Source organism: Crinia signifera, chromosome 5, assembly GCF_055691185.1.
Source record: "Crinia signifera chromosome 5, ASM5569118v1, whole genome shotgun sequence".
NCBI classification, from domain to species: Eukaryota; Metazoa; Chordata; class Amphibia; order Anura; family Myobatrachidae; genus Crinia; species Crinia signifera.
The window spans coordinates 96,742,293-96,764,697 of NC_139221.1; the positions used below are offsets into that span (position 1 = coordinate 96,742,293).

At 41.9% G+C, this 22,405-nt stretch overlaps 1 protein-coding gene across 2 annotated transcripts in view; it reads right to left on the minus strand.

The window, feature by feature from the left end:
• Nucleotides 1-22,405, minus strand: part of RTTN (rotatin) — a 206,338-nt gene that overhangs the window by 156,465 nt on the left and 27,468 nt on the right. For both annotated transcript variants that reach the window (XM_083187719.1, XM_083187718.1), the window contains 4 exons: nucleotides 15,413-15,475; nucleotides 14,037-14,224; nucleotides 6,757-6,952; nucleotides 1,444-1,536 (listed from right to left, as the gene is read on the minus strand). In XM_083187719.1, coding sequence (XP_083043845.1) covers nucleotides 1,444-1,536; nucleotides 6,757-6,952; nucleotides 14,037-14,224; nucleotides 15,413-15,443 — 508 coding nt within the window. In that variant the 5' untranslated portion in view covers nucleotides 15,444-15,475. The remainder of the gene's footprint in view (nucleotides 1-1,443; nucleotides 1,537-6,756; nucleotides 6,953-14,036; nucleotides 14,225-15,412; nucleotides 15,476-22,405) is intronic.

A 22,405-nucleotide genomic window follows, 5' to 3' on the forward strand; every position in this document is an offset into this window, starting at 1 on the left:
TATATATAGACACTCTACGCTAGCAGAGTCTCAAGTGACCTGGTGTAAAAAGAGGGACTGTTTGGTGCAACTGCAGCAAACTTGTATGAAGACACATCTGTATATTTAAATGTGGTTATATGAAATAACTAGAGTTGCTAACACAAGGATCATTCCCCAATAAACGGCTAGTGCTTGTGATGACCTTTATCTAAACTAAAATTAATGACTTACTATATCTTATTATTAGTCCTTATTGTCCTAATACATACTGTATCTGACTATGTAACAACCATAAATAAGAAAAAAGGGAAATACGTTATTAATAGAATACTAAATAGTATGTCCAAAAGAGACTGTCAGATGAGATCCAGTTACATGGTTAAGTCAATACATTCACCTTAATCATCACTATGTGAAATGTTGACATTCTCAGAAGGCCACCTTTTACAGGACAGCACTGCCGGAAGGGTTAGGGATTAGGACATAGTATACATATTGCTATCAAACCACTAAGCCAGGGGTTCCCAATCTTTTTTGAATAACGGCACCCTCGAATACAAAAGTTTTTTCACGGCACCCCTAGGCCAAAAAAATGTAGAAAAGAAAAATAAAATTAAGTGAATTGTGTTTATATGTGATCCTTAGGTTCAGTTATATTGTAAAGGGTTCTGTTTGTACACATATTTTGTGATTGGCAGTCACCAGAACTGGTTTTGGCCATAAATAATTGGCCATAAATAATTAACTAAGCATATCCACATTGAGACCAGGTCCCCATTCTCATGTCGAACTGATGCTAGGTGACCTAACGGGTATGGGTCATAGGGTTGATAGCACTAAGGTCGACATGCATTGGGTCAACCACTGAAGGTTGATATGAGCCAATGTCGACAGGTCATTATGTCAAAACAAGCACTAGGTCGACTTTGGCAAGGACGACAGTCAAAAGGTCAACATGGGCTTTGTCACTCTTTTACTGGAATGTCGACATGGACACCGTATCGGTGCTCCGCATCCATTCGCCATGCTTTGGGCATGGTGACTTGCTACACTCGGCACACTATTTTATTCTCCCACCACGCCCTAGTGGATGGTAGGGCATGAAATGCTGCCTATCACACGTCGTCCATGTCGGCTAATGATTGCTTCAACCTGATGAACTGTCGGCCTAAGCCCATATTGACATTCCCAAGTGTCGACCTTGGCTCATGTCGACCTTCAGTGGTTGACCATAGTGCTGTCGACCTAACATACGACATCACAACAGAATCTTGCCAATATGAATGTCATCAAATTGACCCTTGAAAGATTTCTGCAGGGAGTGGAATAATACAGGTCATAAACCCGCTGACAGAGGTTCTGCTTTAACAGTACTATTGAGTTTACATAGAAGATTGGAGGCCTATAGCTAAAAGCAAGCAATTTTTTTTATTTATATATTTATAAAGTCATCATGCATACCTTTTGTTTCTTCTGAATGGATCTGTGGAGGTTGATGCCTTAATGTGTCTGGTTGAAAATAGCCACCAGACAGATCTTCTTGTTGCTGTATAGCTAAATACAAATCAAAATTGTCATATTCAAAAAGTTCATCCAGACCCCTGGCGAAAAGCCATGTAAGCAGATACTGTACTTTGTAACAATACATAAAAAAAATCTCTTGAAATTATGAAAGTTAACACTTAATTATGAACTGTAAGTGCCAATAGGAAATAATTTTACCAAATATCATTATTAATGTCTATAACAGCGAATAATACTTATCGATAATTCCATTTCATCCTAGAGATCCCATGGCAGCCATTAAATAGGGATATTCCCATTTTCCCAGATCTAGGCAGGAAAGTGTTTATCCTTGAGACCACCCACCACGTGTATATAACTCAGCTCCACCCCCTTCTCAGTGTCTTTCGAATCTCCTTAATAGGTACCTTGGAAAAAAAACACTCAAAAGGGGTGGGGAAACCATGGCTGCCATGGGATCTGTAGGTAGAAATGGAATTATTGGTAAGTATAATTTGCTGTTTTCTTCTACAATCCCCATGGCAGCCATCACAAAGGGATATACACAAGCTAAGAAAAGGACGGGTAACAATATAAATGCAATTATTTATTCATAGCTCCACTCAGCACATGATCCCCAAAATGGGCAGAAGGAACATCCAAAGCATAATATTTAGAAAATGTATGTACCAAAGACCAGGTGGCCGCCTGACAAATATCTCTCACTGATGCCTGCGCATTCCTGGCCCATGAAGTCGCCATAGCCCTGGTTGAGTGTTCCATTACTACTGGTAGAACGGTCCGGCCTTCTTGTTCATAAATGAAGCCGATCAGGCTTCTAATCCATCTTGCTACAGTCTGTTTTGATGGGGACAAATATTTTCTTACTCCTTCAGTAATTACAAAAGAGATGCTTGCACCTTCTAAATTCCTTGACCTTCTATTAAGGAATAGCTCTGACTAGGTGTAGAAAATGCCATTTGCTTTCCTCCTCAGTCTTGGGATCAGGAAAGAACGAATGAAGTATAATCTCCTCATTCAGGTGAAATGATGAGACCACCTTTAGAAGGATGTGTCCTCAGTAACACTTTATCTGGAAGGAGGATTAAATAAGGTTCTTCAGCCCATAGCGCCTGAATTTCATGGATCCTTCTAGCTGAAGTTACAGCTACCAGAAAGACCACCTTCCAGGTTAGCAATTTTCGGCCAGCTTCTCCCATAGGCTCGAAAGGACTCCTTGTCAAGATGTTGAGAACTATATTCAAATCAAAGGGTGCTACCATAGATGTCAACGGTGGATGTAATTTCTTTATGGCTTTGCAGAATCTAATTATAAATTCTTCCTTGGCCAATTTGCGGTCTAACAGAATAATTAAGGTGGATATTTGACATTTTAAAGTGGAGATATCCAAACCTAACTGGAATCCTTCATAAAGAAATGGTTAGAATTTATCTGTGGTTATGCTAGAAAGATTGGACGAATCCCCTAACCAAGAGATAACCCTCTTCCAAGTCCTGTAGTAGGCTAGAGAGGACACTTATTTTCTTGCTTTTAGCATAAGCTCTATTACTTGGTTGGATATGCCATGTTGTCTCATCATCTGCCTGGTTGATATGGGCCACTACCGTGACATTGTTCTAAAGGATACTTAGGCGCTTGTTTATTGGCAGATCTTGAAAAAAAAAAAAAAACATAGTGCTGTCCATACTGCTTCTGCTTCCCTTAAATTTTAAGACATTTAGCTTTCTTTCCATGACCATTTGCCTCGTGCTGTATTTCTGGCCACATGTGCCCCCCATCCCAGTTTGTTTGCATCTGAAGTTAGATCTATATACTACAGAGAGGTTGTTATGCACCACATCAGAGACTCTATTGCCTCTGTTCCTAAGGATATATCTTTACTTGTTTGTTCTGGACCACTCTTAGATATGTAAGGAGTTTTGACTGGAAAAGTCTCATTCTCCATTTTAATCCAAGGAACCACCTCTATTGTTGATGACATCATCCCCAACATTTGGAGACCTTTCTCCAAGGATATTCTACATTTTCTCATACACTCCTGTGCCAACAATTGGATTTTTCTGAATTGCTGTAAAGACAAGGAGACACAAAACTGGATGGGGTCTATACGACCTCCTAGAAATTGGATCATCTTAACAGGTTGCAATTGACTCTTTTGTATATTCAGTATCCATCTGTGATCTTCTAGGAATTTTCTAAGAATCATCAGATTGTTTTCCACCTCCTCTCTTGTGTCTCCTGCAATCAAAAGGTCATCCAGGTATGGCCATATGAGTACGCCTTTCTCCCTTAGACAAGCTATTAAAGTAATTAGCACCTTTGTGAAGCCCCTGGGAGAGGAAGTAAAGCCGAATGAGAGGCAGGTAAAATGGCATTTTCTGAATACATGAAATCTCAGAAATCTTCTGTCCGCCAGAAATACTGGCACATCATAATAGGTGTCTGTTAGGTACAGTGTAGACCTGTGTTAAACATTTCTGCATATAGCAGTATGTGTTTTTACTGTGATGTGATTATTGTGTATAATTTAAAAAAAAACTAATGTATATAATTACTGTGTGATCTAGTGTACATATTAATCAAGAATTGAGGGATTAATAAATTAGATTTGTGCGTGAATCACTGTGCACCTTTCCAGTGAAAACTCTTATGTAAAATTGCTAATAAAAGAAGAAGGAAAGGGATTTGTGTGGGTGTTACTTTTGACTCTGTGTAAGGTAAATTAAAGGGTTATAATAACAACATAAAAAAAAAAAAAAAAAAAGAAGTGGAGGGGAGGGAAGCAATATATAAAGTTGCTTAAGGTTGTCTATGACCAACCTGGGGGAGCAGCACATGGAACTGCTGTAGTGGGATTAAATAAAATTAACTTCAACATCAATGCACCTAATTCATGTAGTAGGGGGATGGTACATTAATTTCCATAGGAAGTATGGTTTAAATTAAATTAAAATTACTATGAAGGCCAAACTGTAAATTGACAACAAAAATCCTACATATTATAACTTTTCCTTCCCCCTCTCTCTCTCTTCCCCCCCCCCCCCCCCAGTCATGCTCCTTCCTGCTGATCCCCACAGAGCTACCACCAATCTTATACACCTTCAAATAAAAAAAATAAAAAAAATTGAATAACATTATATATTTTGTGCTGTCTATATACCTATTTAAGCACCGATATCTCTAATTATTTATTCTTTTCTTGCAAATATATCCACGGACCATATATAGCTACTCAAGATATTCATGAAATATACAACAACAAAAATAAATAAATAATTAATTAATTAAATAACTTTTGCGACTTTATGTTTCCGGTCGGGGCCGGGGATGGTCGCACACATGCAAGCTCCCATCCACCGGAGCTTACATCACCGGCCCCCGGAGTAAGGGCGCCCTATGGATGGAGGAGGACGGAGGGGGAGAAGAAATAGGGAGGACCTGGCGGCACAGCTACTGGCGGAACGGTGACTACCCCCCACCCGGCCAGGACGAGTGCACGGAGGAGTCAGAAGAGGATGCGTCACTGGACCCGGCCGCCGGCCTCACACCAGCAGTGCACAGCTCGGCCCCCAGGACGTCACTAGAGGCTCAGGACCCGGCATGACCTCTGAGGCGGCGGCAACTTCCATCGGCGGCACCCAGCCACGACCGAGAGAAGATATCAGGCCCCCAGCTCCAGCAGATGTTGGAGCTCTCTATTTTGTGGTGTAGCCCCCCCCCCCCCCACCCCCTAGGGAGGAGGTATGATCAAACTATTGGGGGCAGCGGCGTCGAACTCAGCCGAGGGAAGGCCCAACTCCAGCCCCAGGCCTCACTGACTCTCCCCAAGCCTCAGTGACTCTCTCCCCCTCCCTCCTCCTGAGTAAGCACACATGGCCAATAAAGTTGATTCTATTCTATTCTATATTGTACAAATTTATAGCCCGCGCCAGAGGTGTGACATCAATGCCATATATAGATAGTGTACAAAGTCTCATCCTTCATTATCTAATCGTCCGTGGAATTGTCCTCCTCTCCACACAATCTAGTTATATACAATCTACCCCTTTTTTCTATAAATTTCCCGGTGGCTCCTCGTAATTTGAACATATGTCTTTCATGACGCATCACCTCATTGACCAGTGCTCTCCACTTATATACACTTGGAGTTTCTGATGAAAACCAAATCCTTGCTATAATTACCTTGGCTAATGTAATAAGGCATAGAACATATCTATACATATTATTTGAGCATGTTTACTCCAAGTCTACACCAAATAAACAAATCCGCAGATTAATTAAAGGAAGCGATAATAGGACATTCCCAAATCATATGCAAGAATCCAGCATTGTCCAGGAAAATAAGCAACTCTCCACTACCTAGACTTTCAGGAGACAGGAGAAAAGACATGAAAAAGGGGGTGGAGCTGAGCTATACACACGTGGTAGGCGGTCCCAAGGGAAAAAAACCTGCCTAGATATGGGAAAAGGGGAATATCCCTATGTGATGGCTATTCTAGGGATCATAGAAGAAATTAACGTGAATGCTACATTATAGCAATTCCTATACAGTTTGAGAGAGTTAGTAGCACACACACACACATATATACACACAAATGTCATATCAAGTTAATTAGAACTGTGTCCTTGTGCATCTAAGATTCATTTTCAGCAAAAAAAAAAAACATGTCCGACAGGAAGATTTTCGGTCAAACTGGGTGCCAAGGGGGACTGTTTGGCATGACTGCAGTATATACGTATGAGGACAGACCTGCATTCTAACTTTCGACTTCTAGGAAGTGCTGCTCAGGCAATGTCAGCAGTAATTGGCTGCAGGGCTTCTGACTGTAGGTAGAGAAGCTAACAGTGCGAGGTGTGATGTTGGGTAGGTTAGGCCTGGCACAGGGGTGCTGAGCTGTAATAGGAGCTGTGAGCAGAGAGGGGGGCTGTTCTGTGATGGAAGAGGAGCAGATCGGGAGGAAAGAAGATCTTCAGAAGAAAAAAGGGAAGAATATAATAGTAGAAGAACGAATGGGGCGGAGAGAGAAGAGCAAGAAGCTACGGACCAGAGAATTACTACTGTAGCAGTTTCCAGGATGCCGTAAAATTCAACAAATAGAAATAATTAAGTAAAAGTATTAAAAACTTACTACACAATTTCAATGTAAGTAATTAAAATTCACATGAAGGTGTATTTAGTTAAAGAAACTTTAAAAAAGTGAAATCAAATAAATAATATATAGCAAATACAAGGCAATAGTGATGGCTACCTGAATAGTCTTGTGCTGGCCAGGACATGATTTCAGGTGAAGACTCAGAATTACAGGGCATTTCTGTGGGAAGAAGGAAGAGCCCATCCAAAATATCATCCACAATAACTTGAAGATTTGGCTCTATGTTCGGTCTAAGTTGAGAGAAGAAATCTACGGCACCCATGTCAATCAGCCACTGAGCTGCTAAAGCGTGCTGTAATAAAAAGTGAATGTTAAAAGGATGAAATATACAAACAAACAGTTCACAATAAAAAGCCATATTGTTTTATCTGTTGAAGCTTTCGCAACTGGAGCAAATCAGAGGCAACATATTGTACTAACTAGAGTAAGTGATTGGTAAATACTAAATATAGCAGACAGTATGATTGCTATTCTGCATCTGAAAGCAATTAAAGTATGGCAAATACTTTCCAACAATGTGAAAACAAACATAAGCATACAGGGACTTGCTTTATGTGATGTTGGGAGGGAGGGCCGGTGACATCATCAGCGGCCTCCTTCTCTCCATGGCCATCGCTGCGCCGAGTAAGTTATGACTTACTCAGCACTGCAACAAAAGGGGAAAACCATTTGATGGTGAGTTTGTTTGAATGGTTTTCCCCTCATGTGCACGGCAGCGATCACATTCGCAGCTATGCACAATCGAGGGGGCAATGTGGTTGGTGCGGCAGCATTCACTTGTTTGTGGGCTCTGAAATCCCATAGCCCAGCGAACAGGTATGATTCGGGGCCTAAGAACACAGCAAAAATATTTGCTTAAGTGTGTGGAATCCCATTGCCCACATTAGACTGGTATGTACTTTTATTTCATATAAGAATGCACAATAGTTTCTACTATTTATCAGTGTGAAGTTCACACCATGGTTTAAGTCTCGGTGGTGTGAACGCTACATTTATGTAGGCAACAACTCAATCCAAACAGATTAGCCCATTATTACATCAATTGTGGCATTAGTGGTGATATTTTAATATCTATTTCACATCAGCGAATAGGTGTTGAAATTATTCTAACACTGGCCCACATACCAATATTCTTGTCATCATCATTTTAATTTATAGAGACTTTTACAGCAATATTTATGAGAGCTGCTCTTATTATTCTTTTCCTAGTCAACACTGAGGACAAAGCATATTATCAAACCACACTCGTTCTGCTGTTAAATTTAGAACTGATAAAAATGGAAAATACAAGTTAAAGATCGTAACTGTCATTTTCTTGTGTTCTGCTAAGGGCAACACCATATTTTTCCTACAAAGTGCAGTGAACCATGTAAGAAAAATGTCAGTTGCAAATAAACTGACAATGCACACTTGAACAGCATACAAAGCGGGTGTTCTAAGGAATGAGGTGCAGTAGATTAAATCAGTAAGAATAACTTATAAGGAAGAATTATGTGTATGTTGGTCCAAAGATTACTTGAAAAGGAAGCCATGTACTTCATATTAAAAGAAAAACTGCAAGTTATGTGAAATTTGCCTTCATTGTCCAATTTCTACTACACAGATTAGAAAAACTGGTGACAGGTTGCCATGGGTTACTGCTAATTTGCAATTTGTTAATAACGTTTGCTAAACAGACATACCCTTTCTTTCTGGTGAAGCTTGTCGCCAAGCTCTGCAAACAATATAACAGCCTAATCAACCATATACATATTGAAACACATTCTATATTCTATACTAATTGGGAACAAGAACGACGGTGCTACAGAAAGATCAGTCCAGTCCATGGAAACGCTCCACAGCCAACCTTTATGCTCACATGGAGTCTATACAATTTCCTTTATTATCTTTGCAATTTTGCAGATTATTATTTGGAGAGATGGTTGTGTGGTAGATGCAACTATTTCCTGCTACCCAAAAGTGTCTCTATTAAACAAAAGTTTAAATGAGAATGAAAATAAAATAAGTTTTAACGAATTAATGAGAAGAGAACAAATTTAACTAGCGGTTTTCTAGCACAGGGGAAAAGGTACATTCCACTTGCACAGATTGAGGGATACTAAAACATATTTCCTTTATGTGACCATTAAAGCGATTATTTGCTGCACAAGTGCTAAAAAAAAAAAAAATCAATAGAACACTCCAAACTAATGGTCAAACTGAATTCTAAATTATTTCTCAAATGAATAGACAGTTCTGAAATACCTATAATCTCTAATATAAAAATGTTCTCTCACCTGTACCAACTTTTAAAATCAGCAGGGATAAAGTGCAATTTGTGCTGCACCATCCAATTAAAATAGAAATGTACGTTTTAACTGCCCAACTGCAAGTAAAATAAGTGTCAAAGTGCACTGAACCAAAGTGTTTTGGTTCAGTGCAAATTTTGCAAATGAGTCCCGATACCTTCACATTTGCAATCCATCCTAGTGCAAGCGTTTGACGTTTTCAGCATCCATAACAGACTCATTCAGAGGAGTGTATGGTTCCCAATAGTAAAGCTGGCCATACGCTAGACCAACTTTCATTTAAAATCAGCCAACTAGTTGGCTAATTGGAATGAAAATTTGGTCATGTATGGTAGAAAAATGATAATCAGCAATTTGATGCCAAATGCCAGAAGACAGACAAAAGCGGTCGTTCCGACAAGTTGGTTAAATCAGTTTGTTTTTACTTGTTGTGACTGGTAACAGATATTGCCTAAGAGCCCTGTAATGTATGCAGTCACCAGCTGACAGTAACATTGTGTACAACATTCACTCTGCTGCTCCTTGAAACAAATGTATTTCTAAAACTCTTACAGTATGCAAATATAAAAAAAAAAAAAATCACTTAAAACAAAATCCTAGCTAGCTGCTAGCTGACACTGTGGATTTTTTGCTATATAAAAACAAATCTAAAATCAGCTAAAAAGGTAAAACCATCCATTTTGTTTTAAACCATCACTCACTGAACATATGCCTGACTGTTTTTTTGTTGTTTTTTTAATCCTACTGGTTATTGCCCATTTTCTTATTATGAAATCATATAGAATTTAGTCACATGGTTTGTTAGGATACACAGAATGTTTTCATTTGAAAAATTTTAACAACGCCATGATAATGCATTTTTTAATATGGTCACCAAGATTTTTTTTTTTTATTTAATAAAAAGTTACCAATACCCCTTTCACTCCGAGAACGTGCATTTGGAGCAGGAAATTACCAGATAAAACCAGGTGGTATGTCGATGTTAAAGGGACAACCTGGGTTACGTTTATAATTTGTACATTGTTGCTCACTTTTCAGGAGTCATATTTATGAGCCTTTAACATCCACTTTTAACGAGTTTTGAAAGACAAGGGTGCATTGTAAAAGGCGATGGCCTGGGAATAACCTGGCCTCAAAAACAATGTTACTGATCAATGTTTCTCAAGGATCATATTCTATTTAGTCACATAACTAGTAACATTAAATATATACGTCCCCTATTTCTTGGCTCTACTGTATGCAAATATTACAATTGTGCATTTCCTATAATTATATTACTTAAGATGTGTTCTCTTATGATCTGTCCATAAACTTTGCTTAGTACACACTAGGTCAGGGGTGGGCAATAATTTCAGTTGGGGGGCCGCTTAACATTTCCAGCAAATGGTCGAGGGCCGCACTCAGGAAAAGGGGGTGTGACTATGCAAAAGTGGTGTGGTGTCTCAAAAGGGGTTTGTCCTTGAGTGTAGTGTGACACACCATATACCCCTTATACACATTATGCAACACAATAGTAGACCCCTTTAAATCCTACTATTGGTGACATTAAGCAGAGTAGGAGGTATGGAGTGACATGGGGAAAGGTTTAGTAGTAATAACCGGAAAATATAGAGAATTCTGAGAACGCAGAAGTGTGACAGTGGTTATAAACTGGTCAAATTGATGTGCAATACATTATCACCCCCTCAGCATGTGCAGGGTCAGTGCCTGGTGATGTGCCTACTGTACACAATGCACAGCTATGTGGCACACTACTGAGTTTTAACATTTCTAGGTCCTAGACAGGGGTGGGCAACATGCAGCAAATTGCCTCTTGTGGACCCTCCCTGGGCTGAGATCCGTGCCACAATGTCTCCTGGGGGCAGAGGCCCCATCTTCTGGGTGAGACCAGGGGGGGGCGAGACTGGGCCTGCAGGAAAGAGAGGCCCCCTCTCCTGCGATCTCTCTCCTGGGGATGAGTCTGCGATCTGGTGCGCATGATCCGGTCAGCGATGGGCAGGGGGGGCTACCGCTGGTGACCTCACATAGCTTCCCCTCACCGCTTCCACCGACGGGATAGACGCCTGCAGACATCTGCGTGGGCCTCCGCTAGGCCCGACTGCCACTGCCTTGGGGGATCCCGGCTCTCTCTCTTCTTCACTCATGGTGACCGTCACAGCTCACGATCCAGCAGTGGGGCTGGGGGGGGCGGGGGATGGGAGCTCCGTGGATGGAGCGGGAGCTCCCAGTGTGCGTTCCTCCCAGATCGAAGCAGGGGGGGCGCCCACCCACAGGCCGATGGTGCCGCGTCCTGTCCGTCCTACCGCCGGGGGTGAGCAGCGCTGCCTCTTCTCTCTCCTCACAGCCGCCACGCTGCCCGCTACTCCGGAGAATTGCTAACGATGTGCGGGTGTGTGCATCGTTACCGACATTTAGCGTACACACTGGATGATTTGCACTATAAACTGCATCATTAATGATCTATATCGCCAAGTGTGTACCCAGCATAAAAGTGTGTTTATCAGAAATAAGAATGTTCATGTAGTTAGTCTTCACTTTTGAATCCACCAAACATTTTGAATTAATTTTAAAACAACAAAATATATGGAGGTATTGTATACACTGCAGCAACCAGACTCTGGCTATTATTTTATCAAATATTATAGATCTAGGATAGAGATTTTCTTAGGGAACCATTTTTTTTTTTTTTTTAAAGAAATGGCTTTAAAAGCTTAACCTAAGAACATTACAATGATTTGTAATTGTTCTAAAATATAAATGTTTTGGATAATATATGAATTTTATTATTTTTTTACCAGAAAAACAAGGGATATAGATTTAATTTGCAAGCAAATTATGGGAGACTGACTTAGGGGTATATTCAATAAGTGTTGAAACTATTCTGACATTCATTTGTCGAAATGGATCTGACACTACATTTTCAAATCAGCGACCAAATCTGACTGTCGGATTTGGTCACTGATCGCTGCTCACCCCTGCCGACGATGAGTGAGCGATGGCAAGAGGCGACAGGAGCTGGGAAGATGCCGAGTGAGCTGCTGCCTCAATTAAAAAAAAAAAATATGTAATTTCCTACATTAGCAGGTGGATTGGCGGCTAATACGCCAATCCACCTGGTTTCCGACAGGTCAGAGAATGCCGACCTGTTGAAAAAAGCAGCCAGAATTGGATAGGTTGGAACCCCCTCCAACCTAAATCAGTCGGAAACTGCCGTTGTTCCGACAAGACAGCAGTCTCAACTGTAATTGAATATACCCCATAGTAGGGCAGACTGTCGTCATTTATAGAACTTGTAATTAACATGGGAGTGTGGATTATTAGGTCGAGAGTGTGTAGATCAACAGTCGACCACTATTGGTCGACAGGCAATAGGTTGACATATAAAAACGGTTGATATGGTCTAGGTCAGTGGTAGCCAACCCTAGCCCTCGAGAGCTAGCAACAGTTCACATTTTCCAGACCACCTAGCTGCTGCACAGTTGCACTCATTAATCACTGACACATTTTAAAAGATACACAGATGGAGCTAATTAGCTCACTTGTGATTCTGTGAGGAGACCTGCAAAACATGCACTGTTGGTAGCTCTCGAGGACTAGGGTTGGCTACCCCAGGTCTAGGTCAACATTGTCAAAGGGTCGAAACAAGCAAAATGTCAACATGAAAATGGTTGACCAGAACTATTAAAAACACAGCCACTCTACTACCGAAGGAATCAAAATTTTGTCAAATAACCTTTATTTTTCTGTTGGATCAGTTACTTTCCTATATCTGTATGCATTTTGTTCGAAATTATTTGCCTGTTTACTGCAACATTAGTTTCTTATATGCCATATATACTCGAGTATAAGCCTACTTTTTCAGAAAAATTTTTATGCTGAAAAGGCCCCCCTCGGCTTATACTCGAGTGAGGGTCCCACTTGAGTCAATACGTTTTCCCAGTTTTTTATTGTAAAATTAGGTGCCTCGGCTTATATTCGGGTCGACTTATACTCGAGTATATACGTTATATATATATATATATATATATATATATATATATATATATATATATATATATATATATATATATATATATATATATATAATATATATATATATATATATAACTGAATTTGTAGCTTAAGCCCCCCTCTCCCACAAACACACAATTTCCTGTCATGCCGAGGTAGAATGATGCCGGTCAATTACCCCAGCTGGTTATCATATGAGATTTCAAACTGTCCTTGAAAAAGCTGTCTGAATATTCTGTAAACAGATGTCATTTACCCACGACATGAAGTATTTTCCACACACAATTAAAAAAATGTCCCCCTTTATCTACCTTGGGTAGTCTAAAAATAATATAGATAAAATTCTAGTTACAGCTAATTTTTAGTTTTTATTATAAAATTTACCCAGTTAACCCTACAAAATGACCACTATTTAAGGTAAAAAGGCACTTTACAATAATAATAATAATAATAATAATAATAATAATTCGGAGATTGACATTTACAAAATGGTCTTTAAAGTTAGCTCAAATCTCAAATCAAAAATCAAAAGTAGCAAAGGACATCATTTTTGAACAGCAAAAACCTTTTTGATCTATCCTATCACAAGGATATAAATAGTGAATGGAAAAGAAGGGGGAAATAAATACAAGGTAAATAAGCATTTATGGGACAGAAATTCAGCATAATATATCATTTGTTTATAGATGTATTGCCTTACGCAGTTAATAAATTGCTATTGATAATTAATGGTGACAGGTCCACTATAGGTGTTAATTAAATTTGAAATACGAAATGTGAGTGATGTATTTCACAGATCTACTTTTAGATATTTTTTCATCCATTATATATTCAAGAATAGGTGTAGCAGTAGTGCTTTCAATTTTTTTGCTTCCTTGTAGAATCTGTTGGATGAATAAATGGCAGTTGGGTGCTAAAATAAAACAAAGTCCAATTCCAATGTGTTCGTTCATCTCAGTTTTAGCAAGTATTCAACATATACATATAAAACATGAAATCATAATATACACACAACTACATGTATAAATAAAACAATATCGGGAACACAAAACAAGTTCTAGAGCAGATTACACACACCTTTATCAACTTATATAGAAGCTGTAGCACTTCCTTCTTCATCGGAACTGTAGGGAAATTAAACCATTCCAGAAGACATAGAAAAAATGATTTGTCATGGACTAGATCCTCAAGTGTAAGAAGATTATGGTCCAGTTTGCAAAGTATGTTTTTAAGTGCTCTTTCTCTAATCTCTATAAGGTGATGACCTAAAGGGGGAAAAAAACAACAATTTCAAAGCCAACAGAAGAAAGTAAATTAGTTATGATCCAATATTTTTTTGGCCTCATCCTCTTTATTAAATCGTACTTGACTGTAATGTTAACTATACTAAACAAATACATTAATTGACCTAAGTTTCATTATAACAATTGCAGAGCATACTGTTCTCTGTATTTATTTTTGCTCTTCTTTTATCTCTACCTATCATATGTTTCCTCTGCTCAGCTTAATGTCCTTTATGTAAAATAATTTAGAGACTGACCAATGATGAGAAGCCTTCTTTTATTTGGCAATTCCACCCTTATGAAACATGGTATCATTAAAAGCTATTTAACGGCTCAATTATTATTTTCTTAGGCAGAGTCAGAATCTTCTCCCATACCCTTCAATCTGGCAATTCAAAAGTCGAAGAAGAACGTACTAACAATATAGCTTCCAAAAAACACAATTTAGCATTAGAATCAAGAAATCAGAGAAAAACTATTCAAGAATTTAATAAATCATTAAGCAAATACAGAAACATAGATTTTGAATGCACTTCCTCACACCCCCAAGTGATCCTTATTTCTTTGTAAGGGCACCCATGTCTATCTCATGCATTTTTAAATTGTTCTACTGTCTTAGCCTTTACCATAGCTAACTAAAGGCTATTCCACTTGTACACTACCCTTTCTGTGAAGTAATTTTTCCTCAGATTTTCAGTTTCAGTGCATTAGTTCATGAGGACATGCACTGCTAAAACCACCCACAATGTGCCGCTGATGGGTCCGATTCCAATTTCTCCTATGTTCTGAACATACGACCTTTGACTCTGATGCACACAAGTAATCGCATCGGATCTGATCAGACACCTGCGATTTGGCCACTTTTCATCAGTTGTCTTGGGCCAATCTGTCAGAATCGGATGAAAACAGGCCAAATCACACTAGTGGCATGACTGGGGCACAGACTGCACATGGTGGAAAAATAATTTGATGGCGAGTGGCTTGCAAATGGATTTGCAGCTAGTCCTCATTCCAGCTAAGCAAATTGCAGGCTTGCACTAGGTGGGATTTCACTCTGATTGGGGGAGCAATAACCTAGTCACAGGGCTCTGCAATTTAGCAGCCATGCGATCAGGTCTGAATAACCCCCTCTGTCTTTTATAGAGATGACCACACACACACACAACTTACCAAGTTTCTTCACCAATGAAGAAAGGTCCATGATTGTTTATTAATTCTTCTTTTAAACAGGATCTGTAAAAAAGTCACAAAAATATCAGTGATATGTGTTAAATAGACTGGGAAAGACCTACAGAACCCACCACAATGTCAAACCTCACAAAATTGTGAGTGCTGCTCAAATGCATCTAGGTGACATACTGTGGTAAAGGTCCACATTGGGTGTTTTTTGCCAGCGTGTATGGATACCGATGATGGGGAATATTGCTGGGCTGAGAAACGCTCAGTTCATACACCCGTTTTCCCCAGGGTGGATGACTTCCTATAGAAGGACGCTATGGAAAGCCATCCACTTTGCCCTCATACTAGAGATACTAGGGATCATCCACCCACTACGCATGCGTCAAATCACTAAGGCAAAGCTATAGCGAAAGAATACGGATTGCGTGTTCGCAAAGTGTCCATTAAAGTGCACTGTAGTTCAAGAACTACTTTATTGTACTGTTCAATATGTTAGAGAGACACTTTTTTCCGAAAATACTATTACATAGACGTGCTTCAAATTACAATATTTATAAACAGGCTATGGGGATAAGTGAGGGAGTATACAGTATTTTTGTTGAGAATGGGGCATGCATGCGAGCGAGACGTTTGTGCGTCCCATTCTCATTAAATGTCATGCCGAGATGGGTTGCTGCGGCACAAAAGCAGCAAAGAAAAACATGGATCCATACTGTAGGTTCCACTTACGTAAGGGCACTGCTGTCTGTGCGTCTCATCACCTACGCTGGTTAAACACAGATTTACGCTATAGTAGGAATGTAATACAGTATGAGCAGGCCAGACTCGTCCAGGTTACATGCTTTTGCCTGACCAGCAATCTACTGGGAGCTACTTGCACTACCATCAGACATCAGCGATCATCCGCTCCACACTGACACAGGTGGAGGTACTGTAGCAGCAGCACTAATCCTACAGGCATTAGCAGGAATCCCAGGGACAGTACACAGCCAGTATAGTACTGCTGTTTTCAGGGACTGCAAAGACAATAAAAAAATCACTATCACAAAGAAGTGGTCAGAGACAAACTTATGTTGCTGGAGAAAAAAAAAAATCCAATACACTCCACTGGTTCAGTCGTACAAAATCATTTCATCTCTGCTTTATATAAAGCTGGGCTAAAGTAATAATTTAGGAAATCTCTGCATGAAAATATTTAATGCCAAGTTGACCGAAGTTTAGTCTGCTACTTGGTTCTTCTTCAAGGGTGCGGTGTGTGTGGATCCTTAGGAAAATAGGCCAACAATGTGTCTGTAGTGAACGAACAATTGGACAAAACAATCGGGTCAATGTACTAAGCACTGGAGAGAGAAAGCGTAGTGAGATAAAGAACAGCCAACTAATGTCATTTTTCAAAAACAGCCTGAAGAATAGTATTTAAGAGCTGATTGGATGGTACTTCATCTCTTTCCTCAGCTTAGTAAATAGGCCCCTATGTGTTGTAGAATATCACTTAAAACTATACATTCCCTTTTAGACTGTTTCCCTGACAACCTTGGTACTGTAAGTGATGAACAGGGGGAAACATTGCCACCAAGACATGACAAGAGAGCACAATTGGATTCTGCAATAATGGGAGACTACTGCTGCTTTATTAAAAAACTAATGAGATAAAGGACCCCATCCAGACCTGATCGCTGCCGTCCCCATAGAGCAGGGCTGGGCAATAGTGGCCCTCCAGCTGTTGATGAACTACACATCCCAGGATGCTTTGCATTAGTTTTGCTATGTGGCCATGCTGAAACTGATGCAAGGAATGCTGGGATGTGTAGTTCATCAACATCTGGAGGGCCGCTATTGCCCAGCCCTGCCATAGAGTATAATCCCACCTTGCGAATGGACGTGTATGCTGTGCAAATGAAAACATATCGAAGAATTTGATCTTTCTTTACAGGCCCACCATCTAACAATTTTTCCACTTGGCACCAGTCATCGCAAGCTAGGAGTAAACAGAGACTTACTCAGCGGCTGTGATGAATGCAGACATATTCAGGCTGTAGCGGGCATAACACACCCTCCTCTAAAAAGTCTTGGGCACGGCTGCATTTTCCTAGACCAGTGGTTACCAACCTTTTTTGTCTCCCGTACCCCGTGATTAGGCTTTTCATTTATGAGTACCCCCTCGTGAAATTTTTAGAAAAGCATGGCCTAAAAAGGGGTCTGGCTTAACAGGGCCAAGTCATACTGGCAATGACGAGGAAAAAAAAAAAAGGGCAACCACTTGACCACAATATAAGCTCAGCCCATTCTGCGGACAGCATATAAAATAACAGAACCTTTTCAAATCTCTATTACTGAAGCAACAGACATTCCAAGGGATCACGTTAGCCTTCCAATAGTGCCAGATACACATATGCCCCCAAAAGTGCCAGAAACGGGAATGCCACCACAGTGCCAGGTATGACCCCATGGTACTGGGTATGCGCCCACAGTGCCAACAATGCCCCTACAGTGCCAGTAACAAGTATGCCCCACAGTGCCAGCAATGCCCCACAGTGCCAGCAACAAGTATGCCCCACAGTGCCAGCAATGCCCCACAGTGCCAGCAACAAGTATGCCCCACAGTGCCAGCAATGCCCCACAGTGCCAGGAATGCCCCACAGTGCCAGTAACAAGTATGCCCCACAGTGCCAGCAATGCTCCACAGTGCCAGTAACAAGTATGCCCCACAGTGCCAGAAATGCCCCACAGTGCCAGCAACAAGTATGCCCCACAGTGCCAGCAATGCCCCACAGTGCAAGCAACAAGTATGCCCCACAGTGCCAGCAATGCCCACAGTGCCAGCAATAATTATGCACCCACAGTGCCAGCAATATGGTATGCCCCCACAGTGCCAGCAATGCCCCCAAAGTATTTCCCAGCAGCAGCATACTCACCATTGACGCTGCTGCTGGTTAGAGGACAGTCCAGTGTCCCCCTGCCGTGTAGCTGCCGCCGCTTCTCTTAGGGAAGGAGAGTACCGCAAACTGCGTATCTCTCCTTCCCTTCACTGTGACTGGCTGCCCGCCAATCAAAGTTCGCGGGCCGGCTCCTGATTGGCTGCCGGCCCGCAAGCTCATATTGATTGGCGGACGGGCGGCCAGTCACAGGGAAGCACACTGAGGGGTAGGAGAGATGTGCAATGCACTCTCCTACCCTCCAGCAACCTGTCTGACTGCCACGGCCGCCATTACAGGCCGGGCCGCCGTGTACCCCCGAGCGGGTGGACGCGTACCCCTAGGGGTACGCGTACCACAGGTTGGTAACCACTGTCCTAGACACACATGGCATTTTTTCTGTCACAACTGTGTTTTTTCTTAGCACTCCCAATAAACAGCCAGTTACAACCCCTAGACACCTATTTCCTGTCAATCACCTTGCACAATGGCTAGTGAAGTAAAAAAAAAGCAGGATTTCTTCGCTAGCAGGCGTCGCACATGCGTACCCATGTGCAGTGTATCGATAATCGGCCTCTGTGCAAATTCACAAAACAGTGATAAAATCTGAATCGGGCCAAATGTAAAAACAGAAAGCAGCAACCTCCTATTTCCCTTAACCTTGACTTTACATTTAGGGCCTTATTCTGGTTGGAGCGTCCGGGCCGTAAGCGTACGTCCCGGGTTTTTTTACGATCTGCGCATGTGCAGATACGCTAATGCGCCGGCGCGAACACTCCACAACGCTTACGGCCGGTGTCTCAACGTGCGAAAAAACCTGTACGCGAGTGTACGGGTAATGGGGCGGCATAGGGGCGTGTTGATGGGAGCGGCCGAAATAATGAGGGAAAATGGGCGTAAATATGGGCGTACACGGGGGTGTGCACCAAAAATGAGCGGTGCTACTACCGCACGATCGACTAAGGCACCGTTCATTTCGGACACCAAACAGGCGGCCGCCAGCTCAAACCACCCCTACAGATACCGCATGCCAGCGTGCGCCTGAGTTGGCTAATTAACGCTGATTACTACTCAAACACATACACCTGAATGTAATAAGCAATGCTGCAGTCTATTAACTCCAAACCATGATTTCACTGCCTGCAAGCCACACATACAGCACGCAAACACATTGGAAGCTTATGTTTCTATACTTCTCCACATTTAAAGGTTTGTTTAATTTAAGGTAAGAATCTTTTTATACGCTAAGGTAGGTATTTGCTAAACAGACACATTCACTACGTGCTTTCATAGACTTTACGCAGTAGCACACTCAATCTACACAAGTCGACATGTGTCAACGTGTTCACTCTAATACTAACATAGGTTTTGTATTTATGATACAATAACATAAACCACATCTAACACCTACAAAGGATGTTTCAGCAATGTTTGAAGCCCATGACCACTATTTTCCACACAATCTTCTATTGAGTTAATAGAAAACAATAATTGAATAACAAATAGATTAATTAATCAATTGTCAGATTAGTAGTTGAGAGGCAAGATTTGCAGGTCCATATATGTGAAGGGTATGCCAGCGTGCACGGACGTACGCTCACTCTCACGAGCGGTGACATAAGCTGAGTTTTCCATTGAAAACAATAGGGACCCGTCCGTGCAAACTGGCGTACGCTCAGATCTCCGCAAGAAGTCGGTGGGGAGACGGAGGAAAGACGGCCGTACACGGCGCCGTACGCTCAGTTGTACGCCTGTTGTCGGAGTGCAAGGGCTGGGCCGTCCGCGTACGTTGCCGTACGCTCATTTGTACGCCACTCCCCTTCTACGGTATTTCTGCCCGTACGTAAGCGGCTGATTTGTGGGTGGACTTAACCCTAACGGCCGCGTACGGCTAGCGTGCGGTAATGGCGAACGTACGCACGTTTGGCCGCTCCGAGCAGAATAAGGCCCTTAGTTTTTAAACACTATGGCTAATTTCAATGAAGCGTTTCTGAAGTATTTAACCAGATATCTAGTTTAAGTAGAATTTTATAAATGAATACAATGAGAAAACTTCAATTCTAGAGAGAGTAATTGAAATTTTAACTTGTCTTGACTTTTTTTCATAGACATAGCTAGTACCGCTTTTGTTATTTGTATGTAATTAACAATTGTGATGTTCTATAGAAAAACTCATACCGATGGAGCCGGCCTCTTTCTTGCAGGGGCTGGCGATTCTATCGCCAGGCCCCGCCAGTGGGCGGCGCGCACACGAGACGCGAGAGCACGCCCCATGGATACGGAGCTTTCTCTGCCTCCTCCCCCGGTGCCCCTCGCCATCCCCCTATTCCTAAAAAAAAAAAAAAAAATTGGGGAACCCATATTTGTCAGATTTCCTGATTTTTTATTACCGGCACCGGCTCTTTCAGCCTGGTGCTGGTTACGGCTGTGGGGGGGGGGGGGGGCCACGCCGATCGAGACTGTCTGCACGAATTCGTATTAGCGGCCGTATATACGGCCGCTAATACGAATTAATACAACATCGGAGGGTTACAAAGCAGTCGTATTTGACTGTTTTGCAAATTCCCCTCCGGAACACGACTTTGCATACGGCTGAAACAGCCGTATTCATTCGTATTAAGAATACGAATAAAAAAAATTGTATTCCTTTTTCTTAGTAAATTTCCCCCACTATGTGACCCTATAAAAAAAAATCAATAGATAGAACAAAATTATTGTCAAATGTGATAGTAGGATATATCTCAATCACACAAACAAAAATCTCAAATGGCAGAGAATCTGAGAATACAGAACACCTAGAAAGAAGTGAATTATACTCACCGATAATTCCTTTTTATTCCTAGAGATCCCATGGCAGCCATAACTCTGGGATGTTACCCTTCCCCTGATTCAGATCCATTCGGTACTGTGTGCATTTGCACGCAGTACCGATGTTGCGCGTCTGCGCATGCGCAGGTGGGTATCTTCGCATGTGCAGGTGTATGGTGCACGCACCCATGCTGGCGTGGGGGGAGGGGCGGAGATGGGCGGGGGGCGCCGGGCTGCCACATTACCATATGGGAACGCCCAGCGTTCCATAGGCGGTCTCATGGTAATCAGGCAGTGACGCGGCTGTGGGGGGCGGGTAGCTGACATCACCGGATGTCAGCTGCCCACCTATATCCACGCCAGCGTGCACACAAATGTAAGTAACTGAAAAGTCACTTATATATGCGTGCACGCTAAACATCATTCGATGGTCGGTGACCATCGAAAGATGTGGGCGGTTACCCGAGCCATGCAAATGGATGTTTATGCAAAACATCCATTCGCAGCTGTTCGGGGCGAAGCCGCACATTGAGGGGGCGGCGGTCGTTCGCCGGGCGGGGTTTGGCGGACTCGCAAGGCTGCGAATTGGCAGCCTTGCGAATCAACCTGAATAAACCCCACAGTCTTGAGACTCAGGAAGTCTGCAACCACGTTCTTTTTGCCCGGTATACAGACTGCTGAGATAGATAATAGATATCTTTCTGCCCATGTCATGATCTTTTCTGACATCTTCATCAACTTCCGGCTCCTGGTACCCCCTTGATGATTTATGTGGGATACCACCATCACATTGTTGGACATAATTCTGAGGTGAGATCTCTGTATTTTCAACTTCAGATGACACATTGCCTCCCAGAAAGCTTGCAAACTCTCTTACATTTGAGGGGTTTCGTGCTTCTTCCCAAGACCATGTCCCTTGAACTGAAACACTTCTCACATGGGCACCCCATCCTGTCAAAAACTGGTATCCGTTGTCAATACTAGGACTTGGGGGCTCTCCAGACTGGAACTTCTGACCTCTAAATTTTGCGTCCACCATTCTAGGGATTTCCGGTACTTATGTATTATCTTGACTCCCATGTTAAATGCACCCCATTTTTTCATACCCCTACTATCCAACTATGCATGGAGTTGATTTTATATAGTGTGGCGAGCGCAGCGAGCCACCGTGCCCGAAGCGTGGTGAGCGCAGCGAGCCCCGCGAGGGGACGCGGTCTCATAAGAAAAACGGGAGTCCAGATATTACATAAGTACCGGATTT